The sequence below is a fragment of the Neovison vison genome, chromosome 3 (assembly GCF_020171115.1).
Source record: "Neovison vison isolate M4711 chromosome 3, ASM_NN_V1, whole genome shotgun sequence".
NCBI lineage: Eukaryota > Metazoa > Chordata > Mammalia > Carnivora > Mustelidae > Neogale > Neogale vison.
Window position 1 is genome coordinate 231,841,305 of NC_058093.1, and position 20,066 is coordinate 231,861,370.

Genomic DNA, 20,066 nt, shown 5'->3' on the forward strand with positions numbered 1-20,066 from the left:
GTGGTCCAAAACTCACCCCCTAGGTTGTCTGCTAGAAACGCAGATTCTCGGCCCCCACCCAGATTTACTGAATCAGAATCTGAAGGAGTGTGGGCACATGGACCAGGATTTTTAACAAGTTGCCCTGGTGATGCGGTTGAACACAGGATTTGATGATCACGGGGCTGGGCAATTTTGTATAGTGGGGTTTGAGGTGAGATTTTGTTTGAGAATGAATCATAGAGGGTAAAATATTTGGGAACACCCAACTGGCAGAACTGGAAGGGGCTCCAAGGACTCATTTCTGGTTTTTGTGTCACTAGAGGGTGGGACAGAGACCAAAGCGTATCTGGAGATTAGGGGGACCCAGAAAGAGGCAGCGCTATCCCGAGTGTGGCCAGCAGGGGTCGCCCGGAGCAGCAGAATCTGCCTCCGCCACCCCAGCATCCTGGGATGCTGCCTTGCTGAAGGAAGCTTGTTGCAGATCCTGGGATCTGTCCCTAGACAGAACCGGCCCCTCCTTTCTTAGGGCAGGGGCTGGAGCTCGAGGGGCCAGTCACGGTGTCTCCCAGCTCGTCCATGTTTTTCCGTAAGCTCTCAGCTCTCAGCCCAAGTCCCTCATTCCCAGTACTGTACGGGGGGGGGGGGGGCGGGGGGTCCCTCTTTCCCAGTCCTCTACTAGGGATCGGCTGTGTGCATTGCCTTGGGCCGTGCCTGAAAACAGCATCTTCAGGCCCGCCTCTTGGGGACTAGGGCTGGGAGGGCCTGCCTCTGTCACTCTCACATTCCCTGTGTGCTCTAAGACTAGAGAATTATGGGGACCCTCCACCTCCAGCTGCCCAAGGCTGAGAGGGGCAATGGTCCTGGGGCCATCATTTTGTAGCAAGCTCCCCGATGGGGTGGGCCAGAGGCCCCCCCAGGGACAGAGCCACCCACCCCACTCCACCCCTCCGCAGGAAAAGACTGAGTGAGGAGGAGAAAGACCATTTATTTCTCCACCCACAGTGGGACTGGTAGGTTTTCAAAAGAGCAATCGCTGGCGTCCCTTTAAATCTTGGCTGACTTCCACCGTGGCAGCCAATCAACAGAGGCGGAGCTGGTGAGTTGCCTGGGCAACAGGCCCCTGGTTGGCCAAGACCATCAGCCACCCCACTGCCCACTCCCAAGGAAAGCAAAATGGACTCTTTGCTGTCCGGTCTGCTTTTTAGACCTGCTGGCCTAAGCTAGGCCCCCTCGTCTTGCTCCTGAAGCCAGAAGCTCCAGTCTTTGGATCTTGACATTTGGGAGCATTTGGTGGAGAGGATGGAGTGAGGAAGAAAGGAGAACAGTGCCTTTATCTGGGACAGACATAAGGCCTGGGGATGGGAGGGGAGAAGAAGGACGTCAGAGTCCCAGAAGATGGAGACACCAGCACAGAATAAGATCCCTCTGGCTCTCTCTCGAGGAGGGGGCCCTTCTCTCTGGCCTGCCCCTTTGCAAACCTGCTGACTAAGCTGGGGCTTCTACCCCATGGGCCCACAACTGCCCATCACTGGGTGGCAGAGATGGGGGGGTGGGGAGAGGCTGAGCTTCCCAAGGGCCCCTTACCCCTTGGAGCCCCAGCGGTCCCCTGGGGTGCTTGACCTGAATCCTGCCTGTGGACAAGCCTGTACTGATGTGATAGAGACACAGATGGGAATCCATATGGAGTATCACAGGGGTCTTCTGTCTCTTCCCCCCCAGTCTGGGGGTAAGTAGAGGCACGTGGGTGTGCGTGCATGTGTTCAACAGGACACGTGTGTTTGCGTGAGGGGGTGGGGCTCTGTCTTTTTGGTAGGGAGGTTGCTGTGGTTCCTGGTACTCTCTCCGCCACCCTCTCGGGGAGCTACAAGTCGGAGCCGGCTGGCCTGCTTTCCTCCCAGCACATTCCAACTAGCTCCAGCCACATCTCCAGAATGCTTCTGGCTCCTTCCGCAGGCTCCTCCCCAGCCCTGAACCTGGGCCGCCAGGACACACCTGGCGGAGGGAGGCAAGTGCCGGACCAGGGGGCCAAGCAGGAGGGAAGGTGGTGGGCAGCCTCGGGCTTCAGGCCTTGGCCGCAGCCTCGGACACGCCCTGGGCTGTGAGCTCCGCCAGCACGTTGTCTAGGTAGCTAGCGTCCGGGTAGCCGTGGCCTGTGAGGTTGGACCCAAACTCGGTCTTGTGGTGGATCTCGTTCCACACCACGGTGTCCGACTCGCCCGTGGTGTTGGATGTGCCGATGGTGAAGATGAGTCTCCGCTCCCAGGCCGTGATAAGCAGCCTGAGCACCTGGTGGGCGGACACCGGGGCAGGTGTGGGCGTGAGGGAGGGCCCCGGCAGCCCCACCCTGTGGCTGGAGCCCCACCCCCTGCCCCCGCCTCCCTCCCTCCCTGGCCACTCTGTGGCTCCGTTACTGCCTTCTAAGCCCTGCAGCCTTCCCAGTGGCCGCCCAGCCTGGCCGTGTCCCTAGATGGGCTCCCGGTAAGAGCTCCTTCCAGGCTCTCTGCCTGTTTCATCTGGGTCACAAATGGAAGGCCCTCAGCTGTATCTGGTGTGCTAAATAGCCATTTGGTGACTTCTGGGGCAATATTCAAAAACCTGGAGATTTCACATGAAAGTCAGAAGGTCTGACTTCTCTTGAAAAACAGGAAGCGACGCTGACAGCTGGGAGGGTGGTGGTGAAGAGCCTGGACTGCATGGGGTGAAATCCAGGCTCTCCCGCTTACTAGCTGTGTGACCTTGGGCAAGTCACTTGCCCTGTGGGAGACTTCCATAAAATAGGGTCAAGACCTTGACCTCACTAAGCTGCAAATGAGTGGGGGGTGTGACGCAACTGGCAGGGCTGGACTTGCACTAGGGGGTAGTGGTAGCTGTCGGTGCAGAGAGGAATCAGGGATTGGGGGTGAGGGGGGACCCTGGCCAGCTCCCACACCCCTGCACCCTCAGGGCACCCACCTTCCGGCCCTTTTCGTTGTTGGGTAGATAGCAATGCCGCGGGAAGCCTCTTGCGGTGAACTTCTTGCCTGGGTTGGGGTGCTCGGGGCCCTGTGGGGAGGGAAGCACAGGTTTGAACCGCAGACAGGTGGGGGAAGCGGGGGGCTCTGCAGGGTTCAGAGGATTGAGACCACGGGGCCAGGGCGGGGGTGACCTGAATGCCGGTGGGGATGTCGTAGACAATGCGGATGGTCTGGGTGTCAGCGAAGCCCGGCAGCGAGTGGGGGATGAGGTGGAACTCCATCTTCCCGGGCGGCTGAGTGCCCGTCTTCTCTCCGTAGATGGCCTTGCAGGTGGGGCACTGCAGGCTGCCATCCTGGGGCGGGGACAGAGGCTGGCGGTGAGGCCCCCAGGCTTCCCGGCCCCGCCCCTCTGCCTGCGCCCCACCCACTGGCCCCACCCACCGGCCCGCACCGCCCACCTTGTTGCCATTGGAGTACATGGCCACGAGGCACAGCAGGTGGTACATGTGGCCGCAGCGGCCCAGGCGGCCCACAAGCTCGGGCCGCACACCCTTGTGCCGAAGCACGCCCTCGTAACCGGACGCGGTGACCAGGCGCTCCATGCAGATGGTGCAGTCCTGCGAGCAGGGGCACAGAGAGGAGACTGAGGACCGGCCAGGGCAGGATACCCTCAGGTGGGCGCGGCCCCTGGGCGAGGCCACGCCCCCAGGCCCCCAAGTCCCCAAGGGTCAGACTGCCTCGCCTCTGGTACCCATTTGGCAAAGGGCGAGGACACCCCCTTACACTGAATGCAGACACATGGCAGAGGAAGACGGGACCCCCTCGCAGCCCCCCTCCGGAGGTATTAAAGCTTTAACTATACAAAAGAAAAATTTAAATATGGGGTGGAAAGTATGGGTGATAATAAGATACGAAAACTGTCATTCTTCAGGAGACTGACAAATGTGATTCTATTACATTAAAGTATTTCTGTTTATCACAAGACATTGCATAAAAGGGAAAAGGCGAACCCCCAGACTGGGAGGAGACACTGACACACAGAACCACAGGAGGGGGGTGGGGTGGGAGGTCAGGGGCTGGGGAGGCGAGGTCGCTGCCCTCTGCCCAGGCCAGGACCCGCCCGTGGGGGCTCACCTCATCTGGCGGGTTCTTCACCTTCTGCATGTACCTTCGAACCACATCCTCGGGGTTCTTACCTGCAAAGACACAGCGGGGTGGGTTCGAGGGTGCCTAGAATCTCCCCCTGAGGGCTTGGCTCAGGACGGGGTCAGGGGTCAGAGAGGGGTTGGCAGGAGTCACCTGTCAGCGGTTGCCGCACTCAGAGTTGGTGGCAGAGGGGGTCAGGGGAAAGGGAGCTGTGATCAGGAGATGGAAGTGGAGTTCTAAGTCCTATGAACAAACTGGAGTTAGGGGTCAGAGGCGCTGGGGTCAAGGGTGAGGTTAGTGGGATCAGGGTCAGCGCGGAAGGCGTACTCTTCTTGAGGTGCTTCTTCTTGGTCTTGCGGCACGCCCCGGGCACCCCCGGCACGGGCTTGACGTCGCTCTTGCTCACAGGCGGCGGGTGCAGGATGGGCTTGGGGGCCCGCGTCAGGCACACCGGCAGGCCGGCGGCACACAGCAGGATCCCGGTCATCCCTGGAGAGAGGGCGGGGCCATCAGGGGGCGGGACGCCCACCTGGTCCCCTCCCACCCCGCCCTCCCGCCACTGGGTGAGCCCCTGAGCCCTCCTCAGGCCCCGCCCACCCGCTCGGCCCGGGAATCCGGGAGCCTTCAGGTGAGTAGGCTGGGGCCCCCTGCGCCCCACCGCGGGTGGAAGCCGAGCGGAATGCCTTCTGCAGTCCCCGCACAATGTCAGTAGGACCTTTCCTCTGGGCCCCGCCCACTAGTCCCGTCAAGGGGCGGAGCCACAGGGCAGATAGGTGGGGCCGCCTCCACGTGGGCCCCGCCCTTCTGCCCCTTCAGGACTGGATCTCACCTGCCAGGGCGGGATGGACTGGCCCGGTACCATTCAAGTTCTTCACCGGGAGCGCGGGGACCCTGAGGGGAGAAAAGAGGCTGTAGTGGACTCCAGCCCCACACCAGAAGATCAGGGGATCCTGGTTTGCCTTCTGGCTCCTGGGCATACTCTGACTGACCTCTTTGTGCCTGTCCCATCATTTAGAATGATCACCAGGGTCACAAACATCCTTCTTTGGGGGGCGGGGTATGTGATTGGGATCTCTGCCCCAGTTACGATGGAATGGACCCCTAGACTTAGTACTTTCTTCCCCACACCTCAGCTGGTCTCCCTTGCTTGGGGTCCAACAGCTCCCTTCCACTGGCCACTGTGCCTTAAAACCAACTATGAGTGACGTAGCCACTCTAGCATTTCTCCCAATAAAAGGTTCTGGGAAAGAGGCATTCAGGGATCAAATAAGTTACGAAACACTTCACTGTCTCCTTGAAAATTCACAACATATATAAGCACATTGAAGGCTCTGATAAGTCCTGCATAAGGAAATGTGATTGGGAATGATAAATCCAGGTTTCCAAAGACATTTTACAATGAACACTTTTTTACTCTCTCGAAGATCTACAAATATCAGTTCCTATAACTGAGGCATTGCTTCTCTTCAAATGCAGAGGCCCTAGGAAACCATAGCCTGCTTCCCCTCTTTGCCCTCCCTGACCAAAGAGCTCTGGCTGATTTTAAATGCTCTCATATCTCAGCTCAAGCGCTAACTGGCTGGGCGTCACACAGCACTTCACAGCATCTCTCTAAGCCTGTCTCCCATCTGTAAAGTGGCACGTTCCTTATGTTTGCTGCGAAGAGTCCATGAGATTCTGCACGTCGAGGGTCCTGCAGAATTCCTGGCACCTAAAAAAGCCATTACCTATCACCAACACCCCACTGATGAGTAACCTTGCTTGAGCAGCTTCACCTCTCTGCACCTCGGCCCGCTAAGTCATGGTGTATCTCACCTTCCCCTTGGAGAAGAAACCATGAAAGTACTGCAGTGACAAGCTTGGGCAAGTCGCTGAACCTCTGTGACCCTTGGTTTCCTCATCTGTAAAATGGGGATAATCACACCTCACCCCCAGGACTGCTGGGAGGGCTGAATGAGAGTGGCTGCAGTGATCTGTACACTAGGCCCGCCTGAGTTGTCACGACTTCAGCGCTGGATTACGTAGGTGTACTACGGTCTGTCTGGCTGTTGACATGATGGATAGATAAGTCTCCATGCAGAGACGTGTTATTCAAGCCAGGGAAGCCAGAGGGGCTTGGGCAATGTGCCAAGAGAGGGTGCAGGAGGGGATGGGGGCAGGGACAGCTGGGGAAGTTGCTGCTACCACCCCTTTGCCTGCCTGCTAAGGTCTGAGCCTGGCCAGGGCTGCCTGGTTACCTGGCCCTGGCAGGCACAGGCGATCCTGGGCAGCCGGCTGGAAAGCATCTTTGAGCAAATGGTATGCTTGGCAGGCTCGGGCACAGCTGCAGCAGATCCAGAAACACACACACACACACACACACACACACACTCCTGGGGAACAGGCGTTATTTTTCCATGCACACATATACTGGGGGAACATACCACACATCCAAGTACACACACACACACACACACACACAACATAGAGAACACTGCACCAATAGGCACCTCCCCACACAGATACACACATCCCAGGAAGCTCCTTCCCCAGACACAGACACGGAATACATGTGCGTGGGGGAACGCACCATACACATTTGCACGCAGACACAAAAAGCACACAAATGCACCAACACACTGGGGAACATATATCATGCACACATATATCCAAAGGCACACACAGACGCATCTCAGGGAACACACACACACACACACACACACACTTCTGCAGGGATCACACCATGCACACGGAGGCACACCCATGCACACGGCGTGACGGCATGCCATTGGACGAGAGAAGCAGCTCATGCAGCCACCCGGTGCACATGGGGACACACACAGACACACAGATGCTTGGCTGGGGAGGCCCCCACTTTGCACAGAGTCTTGTGCACCCCTGCACTGCACACAAGCTCTATTCTCCCTGCTCAGCAGCACAGACTAGAACTTGGGCTCCCTGCAGCACCCCTCCCAGACACCTCTGATGGCGTGGGGAGGGGTCTGCAGCAGGGAACCACTGAAGAGAAAGGTGCTGTGCCTCAATTTCCCCATCTGCAATGGGAATAAAGCCCTGTGAGCATTCAGTGAGTTAAAACATGCAAAGCTCATAGTATGGTGCAGGGGTATGAGCGGAGAAGGATTTTCTCCTTTGTGTAGCCTGCTGGGACCCAAGAGATAGGTCTGAGTTTCCATCTGACCCTCCCAGGGTCTGTCATAATCCTCTAGGACCTGCCTGCAGGATATCACCTAATCTCATCCCTGCTCTTACTCTTGCAGGAAAACAAAGGGGCACGTACCTCAAGCTTCTCCTCTTCCCTGCCCTGTCCTTTAATAGAGTTCTAGTGTAGGCACACTGCTAAGGCCCTCAGAATATCTAGGTCCCCCCCACCTCCTATCTTCCCTTCTGTCTCATAAAAAAAAAATCCTTCTTTTTGTCCACGGCTATCCATAAAATGGATAGCAAGAACAATATTTAGTGTGCAATCTACTGCTTGTCTTCTACTGGTGGCAGACATCACTAATCCATCACAGCACTCTCAAGCTGAGCAGAATCCTCAGCACAGCCTCTGCCCATCAGGGAGGATAGTTCACTACCCCAGGTCTATCTAATGCCCAGCATCTGGTCCAGTTCATGACCCTGGTCTTGCTGAGTCTTTGTCCGGGGATTTAGGCAGGAGGGCACCTTGGAAAGGGAAGGTTTCTAAAATCTCAGTCGTGCAACAATTTCTGGCAGCCCTTAAAAACCACAGAACCCAATTTACAAAAATGAGTCTTGCTCCTGGGAAGGTGGTGGATAGAGTGTGACGGTGGGGCTGTTTTTTATTTACTCATTACGAGCCGGGGAAGAGTGTGAAGGCAGCCCCCAGCCTCTCTCAATCTGCAGGCCCTCTGAGAGAACCCAGAGTAGCAGGGTTCCCACGATGCCCGAGCGTGGGAGCCGCCCAGGGGCCCCTTTTGATGTGGGATGCACTGTTTCCTCCAAGTCAGTGAGCACATCCTCATGCCCTGGACAAGAGTCTGCTGCCCGCAGGCCCCCTGGAAGGGGGGTCGGCCTGCACTCTCTGCTCCACCCTCTTGGGGCCCAGGCTGGCAAATGGTAAGAGGAAGCCATCGGACCCCCTCGAGATCTGCTCTAACCAGAAGCCAGGGCTGGCCACCCCAGGATGGAGATGGGTCCCATTGCCATGCTGGGTTTCCTGCTGTCTTTCCCACCTCTGCATCGGCCCTGTTCTTCTTCTGCCCTCAACCCCACACAGATCCTACCTTGCTCAGGGTAAAATCCAACCTCCTTGCCCTATGAGAGATAGCCAGTACCTACCCTTTGAACTCTGTTTCCCCTGTAGTCACCCCTCACCCACCCTACCCCAGGCCCACCCCACCTACCCCTCCCCCCGGTCTTTGTGCTGTTCTGGAACACACCAGCCATATTCCTACCCCAGGGCCTTTGCACTTGCTGATCTCTCTCTCAGAATGCTCTTCCCCAGATATCCTCATGCCTTGATCCCTCACTTAACACAGATTTCTGCTCAAATGTCACCTTATCAGAGACCTTCCCTACCCTTTTACTCCAGAGAAATCTCTATCTTTGCATTACCTTATTGATTGCTTGATTGCCTTAGTGCTAACCGTGACCTGATTATAAGTCTTTGATCTGACCAGGCCCTCCCTGACTCTGTGGCCTCATCTCCTACACCCTCCGTTTCACTCCTCCAGACACATCTGTTGTGGCTCTAACCCACTGAGCATAAGTCCCCTGTCATGGCCTTTGCACCTGCTGTGCCCTCTGCTCGAAGGCTTTCCCCCCAGATGCCAAATGGCTCTCTGAGGTCTCTGCGGTAATGCCACCTCATCACAGAGACCTTCCTTGACCACCTGACTTCAACCCTAGTATACAGAACACAGCAGACATTTGAGAAACACTTGTTGCGTGAAGGAAGGAAGGCTGAATTTGGTGGGAACTTTCTGAGCAGGTGACTCATGAGTACACGTTCAGGCCCTTTGTCCCCATGTGTTCTCTACACATATTTGAAGTGAGCCTTGAAGCAGGTGTCCCAGAGAAACACCATCTAGGGCCTCTAGTCCCCTCAAGTTCCTCTGCCAGCACTCACACTCAGGGGACGTCTGGCCCAAAGGCCCAAGCAAATGTTTCCTGAGAAATTCCCAAAAGTGCTCTGTATCCCACTTGGGGCCAAGGTTCCATGATGAGGTTTTGAGGATCCCAGGCATTGCACAGAAATTGTCTTGGTGAGTGAGCCACACAGAGACAGGCAAAGGGGTGTTCTCTGTGGTCAAAAATTCCAGGCACTCACTATGGGCCCAATGCTGTTGTCCTGTTTCACTCCCCTCATCTAATCATTCCCCAAAGTCTATGACATCCCCACTATAGAGAGAGGGAAAAAACTGAGGCCCAGAGAGCTGAAGTAATTTGCCAGTGGTAGAGCCAGGATTCCAGCCCAGGCTGTCAGACTCCAGAGTCTGTGCTTAGCCATATGACATGAACTGAGTTCCCTCACCATGGCTCAGTGGCCCAGGCAGGAGGCTCTGTCTGAGAGAAAACCCCCCAGGATTGGTCTGAAAAAGAGGGCTGGGGTGTTTGGCTTTCCTTCTTGTCAAGGAAGAACAGAGAGGCTTCATATCTACATGGACTGGAAGGCAGTGCTCAAAGGCAGGATGAGATAATGCAAGATTTTCCTAGCTGCTGTTCCTCACACTGTTCACTGCCTTTTCCTGCCTGGGCATCTCTGCCACACTGTTCCTCCAGCCTGTCCCTACTATTCCTAATTCACATCTGTCCTTTGAAGACAGGCTCAAAGGCCACTGTCTTCATGAGGGCTTTTCTGATCTACCTCAAATAGATCCATAGCTACCCCCTTTTAATTCCCAAGGGACCATGTTTCTCTCTCCCGACCCTGCCGTTTTTGTTTTGTTTTGTTTTTAGGATACAGACATATTATCTTGCTTTCTGGTTGTATGGTTCCACTTCTATCTCTTGCACCAGATTGTGATCTTCTAGAAATGTGTCTGAACCAGCCCTTGGGTCCTTGGATTGTGGACGAAACCCCATGCAAATGGGTTCTCAGGAAGTACCAAATGGAGGAGTTGAACCAAAAAAAAAAAAAAAAAATTGGCCTGCTAGTTCTATGGTCCCTTCAGAGGACCCATGGTGCAGTTCTAATATCAGTGTCCCCCAGAGACAAGGAAGGAGCAGGACTGGCAAATACATGACATGTGTAGTACTCTTGCCATTCCTGCACCCATGGCAGGCATCACCAATCGATCCCAGCATTCCTTTCTACTAAGCCAAAACACAACTTCAGACTCCTCCTCAAGAGTGCTCCTGGAAGACATAACCATTCGAGCAGAGATGGTGCATGAGATGAAATCTGTAATTGGTTTTAGGGATGATGGGACTGAGGCCAAGAGAAGGGAAGTGACTTCACTAAGGTCACCCAGCTGGTTAGCGGTGCAGCTGGCACCAGTTCCTGGAGTTTCCGAGTCAGAGGCCAGGGCTGACCCCACCAGGCAGATCTGTGGGGCCATCTGGAGTTGAGCAAGCTTTCTGAGCCCACCAGACCCTGAAGTTCTTGATGTGGACCCCGGAGCTGGCTCAGGCCCAGGTAGGCTTCCTGAGTGGCCGAACAGAGGACCCATGGGCCTGCTCTGGCTACTCCTCTCTCTGTCCCAGGCACGAAGTAGGGTTTAGGACCCCAGGGAAGAAGGAAGCCACATGGTTACGCCCTTTAGGCCAGCTGCGTTCCCATCCTTCTGCCCAGAGCTGGGCTCCCTGTCTTCCCCCTGCCCCTGTGCCCTGGGTAGACGCCAGACAAGTCACATTCTCTGGTGATGGTTTCCAGGTCCCCTGATGGGCCTCAGGGGCCCTCAGGACACCTGGTGCTTACCCCGTGGTCCCTTGGGGAAACGTGGGAGGCTCTGGCCTCAGTCAGTTGGGTCCAAGTGGGTGAGGAAAGGGCAGAAGTGAGAGTGCCATGTCAGGGGAGAAGGACGTTGAGCAGTCCCTGGGGATCCCCCACCTTCCTTGGGCCTGCTCCCCTCACCTGCCCCCTCTACCTATACCTGGGATCAGCCAAGTCTCCACTCCCACTCCCCTCTGCAGGACCCAGGGCTGAGGACATTACACTGAGCTCCAGGGTGCCCCCTGGGCCTAGCAAAACCACAGGCCATCAACAGCTGCTGTCTGGAGGCCTTTGCTCACTTCCGCTTTCTGCCTGGACAAGCCTCTGAGCTCCTGTGGGCCTCAGTTTCCCCTCTGTACGATGGAACCTCTCATCCCTGCCCCTGTCTACGCTTAGGGAATAAAGTGTGCTAAAGTCCGCTAGGGAGAATTTTTGAGGGCTGGTGGCCACTTAGGGCCAGATTTATCCAGGGGCCTGGGGGCTCAGCATCACTCTCCTTCAATGCCCTGGGCTCCCAACCCCCCAGAGAAGGGCTCTATCAGAGAAGCCCGGGGGAAGGGGAGGGAAGGGGATGGGGAGGGCTGGGCTGGCGGGTTCCCACGGCCTGGGGCAGCTACATGCAGACAGGGGTGTGTGGTTTGGCCTCCCAGGGAGCAGGGCAGGAAGTGCTTCAGGTCTGGGGCGTGGGGGTGTTTGGTTTGACCTTGTGGTGAGGCGCCCAGGAGGGAGGGGGGACTGCACAGGAGGCCAGGAAAAGGGGGAGGGTGGGCAGGCCACAGGCCTGACACGGGGGGGGGGGGAACGGTGAGGGTGAGATATTCATGATGTCCTTTGAAACACTGAAATGTAATACCTATTAAAGAACTGAAGAACAAAATACGAAGTCTTTAAAAGAAAAACGTAAAATCACTGGTGGAAGTAAAAAATGGGAAGAAAACACCCAAATATACTGACAATATCAAAGCCCACCTCCAGATGGGCTCCAGCCTCCTGCATTGGCCCTACCTGTGGCATAGTCTCAATATCCAGAGGGAACCTGTAACAAAAAAGTTGCACCAGCCTCTCCAGCTGACAACCCTCCTGGCTTCCATTTCACTCAGAATAAAAGCCCAAGTCCCGCACCACCCCCCAAACCCTTCCAGCCTCAGGCCCTAGAAGACTGGCCCCATTTCATCTCTGACCTTATCTCCCACCCTCCACGCTCACTGCCTGCAGCCTCTCCAGCCACACTGACTTCCTCAAACATACCAGGCCTGCTCCCGCCTCAGGGCCTTTGCACAAGCTGTTCCGTCTGTCTGGAATGCTCTTCCCCCAGTTCTCCACGTGGCTTGCTTTTTAACCTCCTTTAGCCTTTGCTCAAATGTTACATTCTCAGGGAGGCTTCTTGTGACCTCCTTATTTAAAAATCACGCCCCTCTCATCGGTCCTATGTGTCACCCACTCTTTACGTTTCCTCTGCAGCAGCTACCCCTCTCCGGACCACATTCCAGAATTTATTTATTTAGTTCATTGTTTGAGTCTCACGAGACTGTGGTTCGGGGAGGGTAGGGATTATCTGCTCTGTCCACTGCTGAATCCCCAGGGCCCCAAATAATGCCTGGCACACAGTAGTTGCTCCTTGGATATGGGCTAATTCCTTTAAAAACAGATAAACATAAGATCCTGTAAAGAAGGTCAAAAGAAACTGCAAACTGTGACAGATAAAAAGATGGCACGTAAGGGCTTAAGACCTTTAACGCACAAGCAGTGTGTGCAAATCAGTAAGGGAGCAAAAAGTAGCCCAAGAGAGGGACAAGCAAAAGGAATAGACAAGTAATTGGCAAAAGAAGGAAGCGCTGCCAGCTGGCAAATAGGAAGAGGTTCTCAGGCTCACGGAGAACCAGAGGTAGGAAGACCCCATTCAAGGGGCATCACTATGGCACCGCTCAGGTTGGCGTGGTGTGCCGGCCTGATGCGGGTGAATGGGAGAAGCACCTCTTCCCACAGCTGGTGGGTGGTGTAGACGGTATGGATTTGAAAATGCTGGCCTCGAGCTGAACAGCAGCCGCGCGTCACAGATGCAGCAACTGGGGACTAGAAGGGGCGATGAGTCCCGCTGGGGTCACACTGTGAGAGAAGGGGCCAGAGCTGGGCCCCACCACTCCCCCGGGCTCCCTGAGGCCCTGTGCAATCAGGGCCAGGTCTCTGGGACCCTGGCAAGAAACCTGGGGTGGACAGGCAGGGGAGTAGGGCACCCCAATAGCCTGACTCCGACTGAGGACCTTGAGCAGGTGTCAGCCTTTCAGAACCTCGTTTCTTCACGTGAAGAGTGGGGAAAATCGGACGCAGCGCGTGGGGTTTCTGTGATGATGACAGGCCATGTGTGGAAAGGCCATGACATGAGGTTGGGGACAAAGCGAACTCTCAGTAAATGGAAACAGGCCTGCAGCTGTCCCCTCTCTCCCCTCCAGCACGTGGATGGAAACTCTGAGTCTGCCCCGCAGCTGTGTTCCAAAGTGCTGGACACTGCCCTCTCGGGAGACAGGGCGGGCCTTCCCCACCCCTGCGTGTCCCCCAGGCGCGGGCTGCCAGCTGGCTCCCTGCCCCAACACAGGGGCAGTGGAAAAATACCCAGGCCACGGGCACTGTGTGACCTTGGGCAAGTCAGTGCCCATCTCTTGTCCTGTTCCCCACCTGGGGCTGAGATGCGGCTGGGGACTGATCACACAGTGGGGACAAATTTAAAGCTCTGCATACCATGGGCCCTGCAGATTCAGGGCGCATGAGTGGTGCTGAGAGGGAAACTGAGGCTAGGGAGGTGAAGGCATGCACCCAAGGTCACCCAGCTGGGAAAGGACTGGACTCGGGGTCTGTGTCAGTCCTGTGGGACAGAAGGAAGTGCAGAGAAGGGAACAGGAAGGAAAAGGAAAGGTGGCAAGGGGAACCACAGACAGACAGATGGACAGAGAGATACACAGACCCTGTTATTGGTTACACTCTCCCCTCCTAGAACTCCGATGTTGAAGACCTGACCTCCAGTGCCTCGGACACTTTGGAGACTGGGTCCTTGCAGAGGGGATTAGAGAATGAGGGATTAGAGTGTTTTAACGACATTAGGGCAGGCCCTAGCCTATGACTGGTGTCCTCACACAGTGGAAAACAGGCACATAAACATAGAGTCAGAGAGACCATGTGGAAGGGCACGGGGGTGTGGGGGACCAGGGTGAGGCCTGGAGGTCTGGCTGCCTGGCTCCTCAGAGATCTTCATCTGTCTCCCTGCATAGGCTGTGCCCTGGCAACAGGGGCTTCAGCCAGGAGGAACCAGGGTCCCCTACCCCCACCCACCTTCCTCACACGCCCCTCGTTCGGAGGCAGAACCCACAGGTCCTGGGCCCCCCCCACTCTGAGCCACAGAGAGTATTTTTAGCTCAAGTTCTTTGGAGGGGTGGGGGGGCTTGACACAGGCTTGTCTGGCTGGGCAGGGTCTGGATGGCTTTGGAGGGATGAGAAAGCCCTTGACAGTTCCCACCCCGCCCCCTTCCAGGCCAGTGCCTGTTCTCAGAGAGGGTAACAAACGGCTCCCAGGGGGAAGAGTGCGTACTGGGCCGAGGCACATGGCTGGGAGAATGGAGTTCCAGCAGGTCATGGGAGGACATGCTCAATGGTCAGCACAGCACTCCCAAGGAGAAATTCTTCTCCCTATAACCCTCTTCAGCTCAAGCACACTCTATAGCTCCCCACTGTTGGCAGCAAAAAGTCTTAAGGCTCCAATCTGGCTCTGTACCTCCATTTGGGAAAAATCTCAGCCCCTACTGTTCCAGCAGGAAACCTCCATCCTTGTACGGTCTCCAGAACCTGCTGGACACATTCCCACCCCAGCCCCTTTGCACCTGCTCTGCCAGTACCTGAGACAGGCTTCCCTGCCCGTGCCATGTTCTGCAAGCCCCGCTGAACTGCGTATGCTATTCCCTCAACCTGGAACAGCCTTTCTCCAGTTCTGGCTGCCTCCTCAGAGGGGGTCTACCGTGACCGCCCCTATTCCCTCTCCACCTTACCACCCTATCTCCGTACCTCCTGGTGCTTCCCTCTCTCCCCAGCGATTGTGTTCATTTACTCATTTACTTGCTGTATGTTTGTCTCCCCGTCACTCTGGGCCCCATGTGTCTCGTTCAGTTCTGTGAACACACACCCACAGTACATACTTGGAGAATTAACATTGAGCAATAAAAGCTGAGTAATTCCCAGCCTGCTCTGAAACACTGGGTTGCCCAAAGTTCATCAGTGACGAAGAAATCCTCTTCACCTGGAAACCTGCTGAACACACGTAAAAGTGACGTAAAAGGTTCCTGGACCAATTCTTACGATCACTATGTAGGATGTATGCCTGCATAGTCTACTTTTTCCTACTCTATTCTATTTGTTCTATTCCACTCCACTCTATTCCATTCTATTCCATTCCATTCAAAAAAAAAAAATCTGGTTACAACCTTTTGATTTCATAACCCAGTAGTGGGTTACAACAATACAGCCCTGGAGAGAAGGTTCTCGAATTTTTGCTGCTGAGGTCCCTGAATTTCCCTGGTCCTGCCCCCTCCACACCCACTTCAGCTGGCTGACTACCCTTGCTGTCATTCGGGGGCCTGCCGGTCCTCCCTTCTCATAACACAGCCAGTCTGCTACCTATAGGGAACACTCCAGTCCCATGACTCCAAGTGGGTGACTCCCTCCTGCAGCGCCTCCCAAAGAAGACTTCTGAGCTCCATGGGGCTCCTCTCTGTTGGCACTGGGCCACAAGGGGTGCACCGCTCCTTGTCCCCATGGCCTCTGCTCTTCTCCCTCAAGAAAGGCCTAGGGGGAAGGCCCAGGGAAGGGTGAGGAGGCAGGTGGCAGCTGCAGAAAGCCACCCCAAGAATCAGGAGTCATTCGCTGCTCTGAGCCCTGGCGGCAGCTCCCTTGCCTCCACACCATCCCTCTCCCTGGATGCCCAGAGTCCTCCCTGCCACCGTGGCCCCATTGCAATGACCAGATGACGTGCTCAGGTCCACAGCATCCTCACACCACGGAGATCCTGCTCCCGTATGCCACTGTGAGGAGGCTGAGGGTCAATGAAGGACAAGAATGTGCGCCCCAGCCTGCCTAACTCAGAAGTAGCTGAGAGGGCATCTGAACCCAAGCGGTCACCTTCAAAGGGACAAAGGGCAGACAAGGCAGCCAGCTTTAGGTCTTGTCCCTTCTCCAGCCTACAGGAATAACCTCAAAAGTTCCTTCCCGATCTGACCTTTGCTGGTCTTTCCTGGATCAGGCCACGGTGAGAGGAGCAGAGCTAGTTCTTGGTGCCCTCCCCACCTGGTCATTTCCCTTCTGGTCTGTCTCAAGGTCAAGGTCTTTGCTCCTCCTTCTCATTCCCACTGGTCAGGCTGAGACGGATGGAGTCAGGGCTCTAGAGCAAGCAGATGACAGACTCTGGCTGGGTCTGTCTCCTGGGGCCTGGGATGCCCTCACCCGGGGATTTCCTCAGTGAAATCCTGCTGGGAAAGCCAATTCCTAGGAGATTCCTTAAAGGGCTGCTCTGGCTAAAACAAGAGCAGAGACGCTGGTTCCTGCGGGCCTGACTTCTCCTGGTCCACCACGCCATGCTGCCACTACCCCATGTCACCCGGGAGTCTCCGGAGCCCCCCCACAGCCACAGTATCAGCCCAAAGCAACAGGGAAACTTGAGGTGTGGCATGCAGGGGAAATACTCCTAACAAGTGGCCCACGTCTGTTGGAGCCTCCATAAGATGGACAGGAGACTGGGGGAGGGGCGGGAACCTTCTAAAAATTCCAAGACAACACAACACAGTCTCTGGAATTCCCCCGCTCTGAATTCCAATCCCTGCTCTCCAGCTGGGGGACATACCTCTCCCAGCCCCGGCCTCCCCACCTGCAACCTGGGCATGATAGAACCATCTGAAGCACTAGTTCAGCAAGGAGCTGAAGCACGGAGCTCACACCATGACTGCTGGTATGTCCCCCGCCCTCGCTCGTGAATGGTGGGATCCTGGGGGTAGTTAGGAACCCTCCCTGTGCTGGTGTTTCCTCATCTGTAAACTGGGGGTGATGCGTCCCCGCGCATGGAGGGAAACCAGCGAGAACGCGTTAAGTTGCTCAATTAGCGCTTGGCACAAAGTGAACATCTACTAGATGCTAGATATTGCTCGGGACTGTTAGGATCACAGCGATTCTGCGCTCCTAGCCCTGGAGGGCAGCCACCCTGCGCCCGGGGCCCGTCTTACCCCGGCGGGATGGAGGCGCGTGCGCTCACGCCGGTGGCGCGCTGGGGCCCGGGCCGGTTGAGGTTGTTCTGTCCCGGGGTGGGCGCGCCGCCGGGGGCACTTGGGCTCCGCGGGGGCGCCCCGGGGGGCGGCGCCGGCTCGGTTGGGCCGGCAGCGGGCACAGCCCAGAGCGCAGCGCCGGCGAAGGTGGCGCTGGGGCGCACGGCGAGCGCGCCGGGCTGCCCTCCCGGCGGCGGCGGCGGCGGCGGCTGCGGGGGAGCGGGGGGCGCCTTGCGGCGCTGCGAGGCCAGGATGGCGTTGGAGGCGGCGCGCGTGCTGTTGACCAGTAGGCACTGCTGGCACGAGCAGGGCTGGCCAGAGCTGGCGCCCACGGGCCACGACTGCGACTTGGGGATGGAGCCGACGGTGAGCGGGTAGGCCAGGTCCAGGCGGCGGCGCAGGCGGCGGCGGCGGCGCGTCTGGCGGTTCATCTGCGACATGCTGTTGAAGTAGATGAGGTAGCAGAAGCCGAGCGACGAGAGGTCGAGCCACGGGTGCTGCTTCTCGTAGGCGTTCTGGATGGTGATGCAGATGTCCATGTCGTAGGCCGTCCACGCGCCACCGTCGTTCTCCCACTCCCACACGATGCCCTTGCCCGGCGCCGACGACGGGTCGTAGAAGTTGCGCCGCACGGGTCGCATGGTGCCTGCGCTCACAAGGGGAGGGAGGTTAGAGCGGGGGTGGGGGTTGGGGAGGGCAGGCACCCCCCCACCCCCAATCAGCACCCACACCGGAGCGGTGGCCGCACAGGCCCCAGGGGAATGGGAAGTTGAGGGGGGCGCCGGGGCTGTTCGGAGGGATCGGGGCACGGCGTGGGGAGAAGGGGCTGCCAGGGCTATGCACGCAGTGGGGGGCAGGCCGGCCTTCTTGCCTTATTCCAAACTTCCTTCACCCACCCCTTTCATGGGAGCTTTAATCAAGCACTCTTCCATGAGCTCATTCGTTCATTCATTCAATGGCGCCTTCATTCATTCATTCATTCATTCATGCCTTAGTTCCGGCATTCCTATCTGGGTTCATTCAGGAATTCCTTCATTAGCTCCTTCACCCGAGCCTGCCATCACCCCTTATGCTTCTCGTCGATGCATGCCTTCGCACTCCCTAATTTAATTCATGCATTCAGCCGTTCCCTCATTTACCGCTACCCTATTTAAAAATGTGCCACCCCTCCACATACTTCCTTTTCTCTCTCTCCATCCTTGCTTGGTTTTCTCCATCTGGCATAAGTTATATTTTACCTATTTATCTTGTTTTCTGTCTCCTCTCACTAGAATGTCACCAAGGCAGGGACTTCGTTTTCCTCCCTGCGGTGTCCCCAGCGCCTGCACACAGTAGGTGCCGAGCAGACAGGTGCTGAATGTAGAAATGCATTCACTAGTTCAGACCCCGATCCTTTTTGGGTGTGGTCACTCTTGTGTTCCTTCTTTTGCTCATTTCTGTGTCTGTCCATCCCTTTGCCCACCAGTTCCATGCCTTTTGCTCATTTCTGTGTCTGTCCATCCCTTTGCCCACCAGTTCCTTTGTTTTTTTTATTCATCTGTCTGTTCATGTGTTCCTTCCTTTAACAGACATCTGCCCACTGTGCTTTCGAGGGCTCCACGCCTAGGACTCATTGAAAATGCACAGAACCACATGATAACCCCAGCCAGGTGGGTGTTGATGCCCCCACTTAAAAAAGGAGGACACTGAGGCTTTGCTCTCAACCACTGCTTCATATTCCCAAAGCTCTAGGTGCTTTGCTCCCAGGGACACTGTGTGAAAATCGAGATAAGGCAAAGTCCAGGCTGCAGGACTTCTCAGAGGCTTTAACCTGTTCTGCACCTTGGGACCACTTTGGAGAGACAGTTTTGCCAGGCTCACTTGGTACACCTGCAGGAAGGCTGTACACTTGATTGCTTCTCACCTGTGGGCAAGTCCCTTGAGTCTGCCTAGGTCTCGGTGGCCCCAGCTCAAAAAGGAATGTGATGTGAGCCCATGACACGCCCCTCCCCCTTGCACAGAGCTGCAGGGAGGATTCAGTGAGAATAGCCACAGAGCACAGGGACTGGGCTGGGCCCCAGGGTCTGGGAGACAGACAGACTTCATTCCAAGTCCCCACTGCCCAATGGGCCAGCTCTGTGACTGTGGTCCCGTGACTCAACATCCCTGAGCTCCAGCTTTCTCATCTCTAAAATGGGCATAAGCAACCCCACAACCCCTTTGTGAGCTTGTGAGAAGGACCACTCAGGTGATTCCAATCCATCATTTCCAGACCTACCCTCTCCCTCTGGAAGCCGGACTTGCGGTTCTAGACTTGCGGTTCTAGCTGCCTCCTCGGCACGCTCCTGGGGAGGTCCAACGGGCATCTCAAGGTCACCCCTGCTAAAGCAGAGCTCTGATCTTTCCCCACCCTAAACCTGCTCCTCCTGAAGTGGTCCTCATTGCGATGGCTGGATAGAGCACTATCCTTCCAGCTGCTTGGGCCCCCATACCGCCCCCTCCCCCAAAACTTGGCCTCATCCTTGCCTGACCTCATACCTTATATCCAGCCTAGTAGCAGAACCAGTCACCTCTAGCTTCAAACACATCCCACACCTGACCACTTCTCACTGCGCTGATTCTACCTGGTCTAAACCCCTGTCTCTCTCCAGCTTGGACTCTTACAGTAGACTCACAACTGTCCTCTGCCTCTGCCCTTGTATTCTGTAGTCTGTTTCTTTTTCAGTGCTAATCAGATTAGATCTTTCTTCTGCCCCAAATCCTCCCATGGCCTCCCCTCTCACTGGGAGTCAAAGCCAAAGTCCTCGCTGTGACCTC

The 20,066-nt window shown here is 56.2% G+C and overlaps 1 protein-coding gene across 1 annotated transcript in view; it reads right to left on the bottom strand.

Annotated features, from left to right (window-relative positions):
* Nucleotides 1-947: 947 nt before the first annotated feature.
* Nucleotides 948-20,066, bottom strand: part of DTX1 (deltex E3 ubiquitin ligase 1) — a 33,347-nt gene continuing 14,228 nt past the window's right edge. The window contains exons 2-9 of the mRNA XM_044244231.1: nt 17,232-17,916; nt 4,912-4,973; nt 4,410-4,571; nt 4,071-4,132; nt 3,395-3,553; nt 3,128-3,289; nt 2,935-3,024; nt 948-2,268 (exon numbers count right to left, since the gene is read on the bottom strand). Of these exons, the coding sequence (XP_044100166.1) occupies nt 2,044-2,268; nt 2,935-3,024; nt 3,128-3,289; nt 3,395-3,553; nt 4,071-4,132; nt 4,410-4,571; nt 4,912-4,973; nt 17,232-17,916 (1,607 nt within the window). The 3' untranslated portion in view covers nt 948-2,043. The remainder of the gene's footprint in view (nt 2,269-2,934; nt 3,025-3,127; nt 3,290-3,394; nt 3,554-4,070; nt 4,133-4,409; nt 4,572-4,911; nt 4,974-17,231; nt 17,917-20,066) is intronic.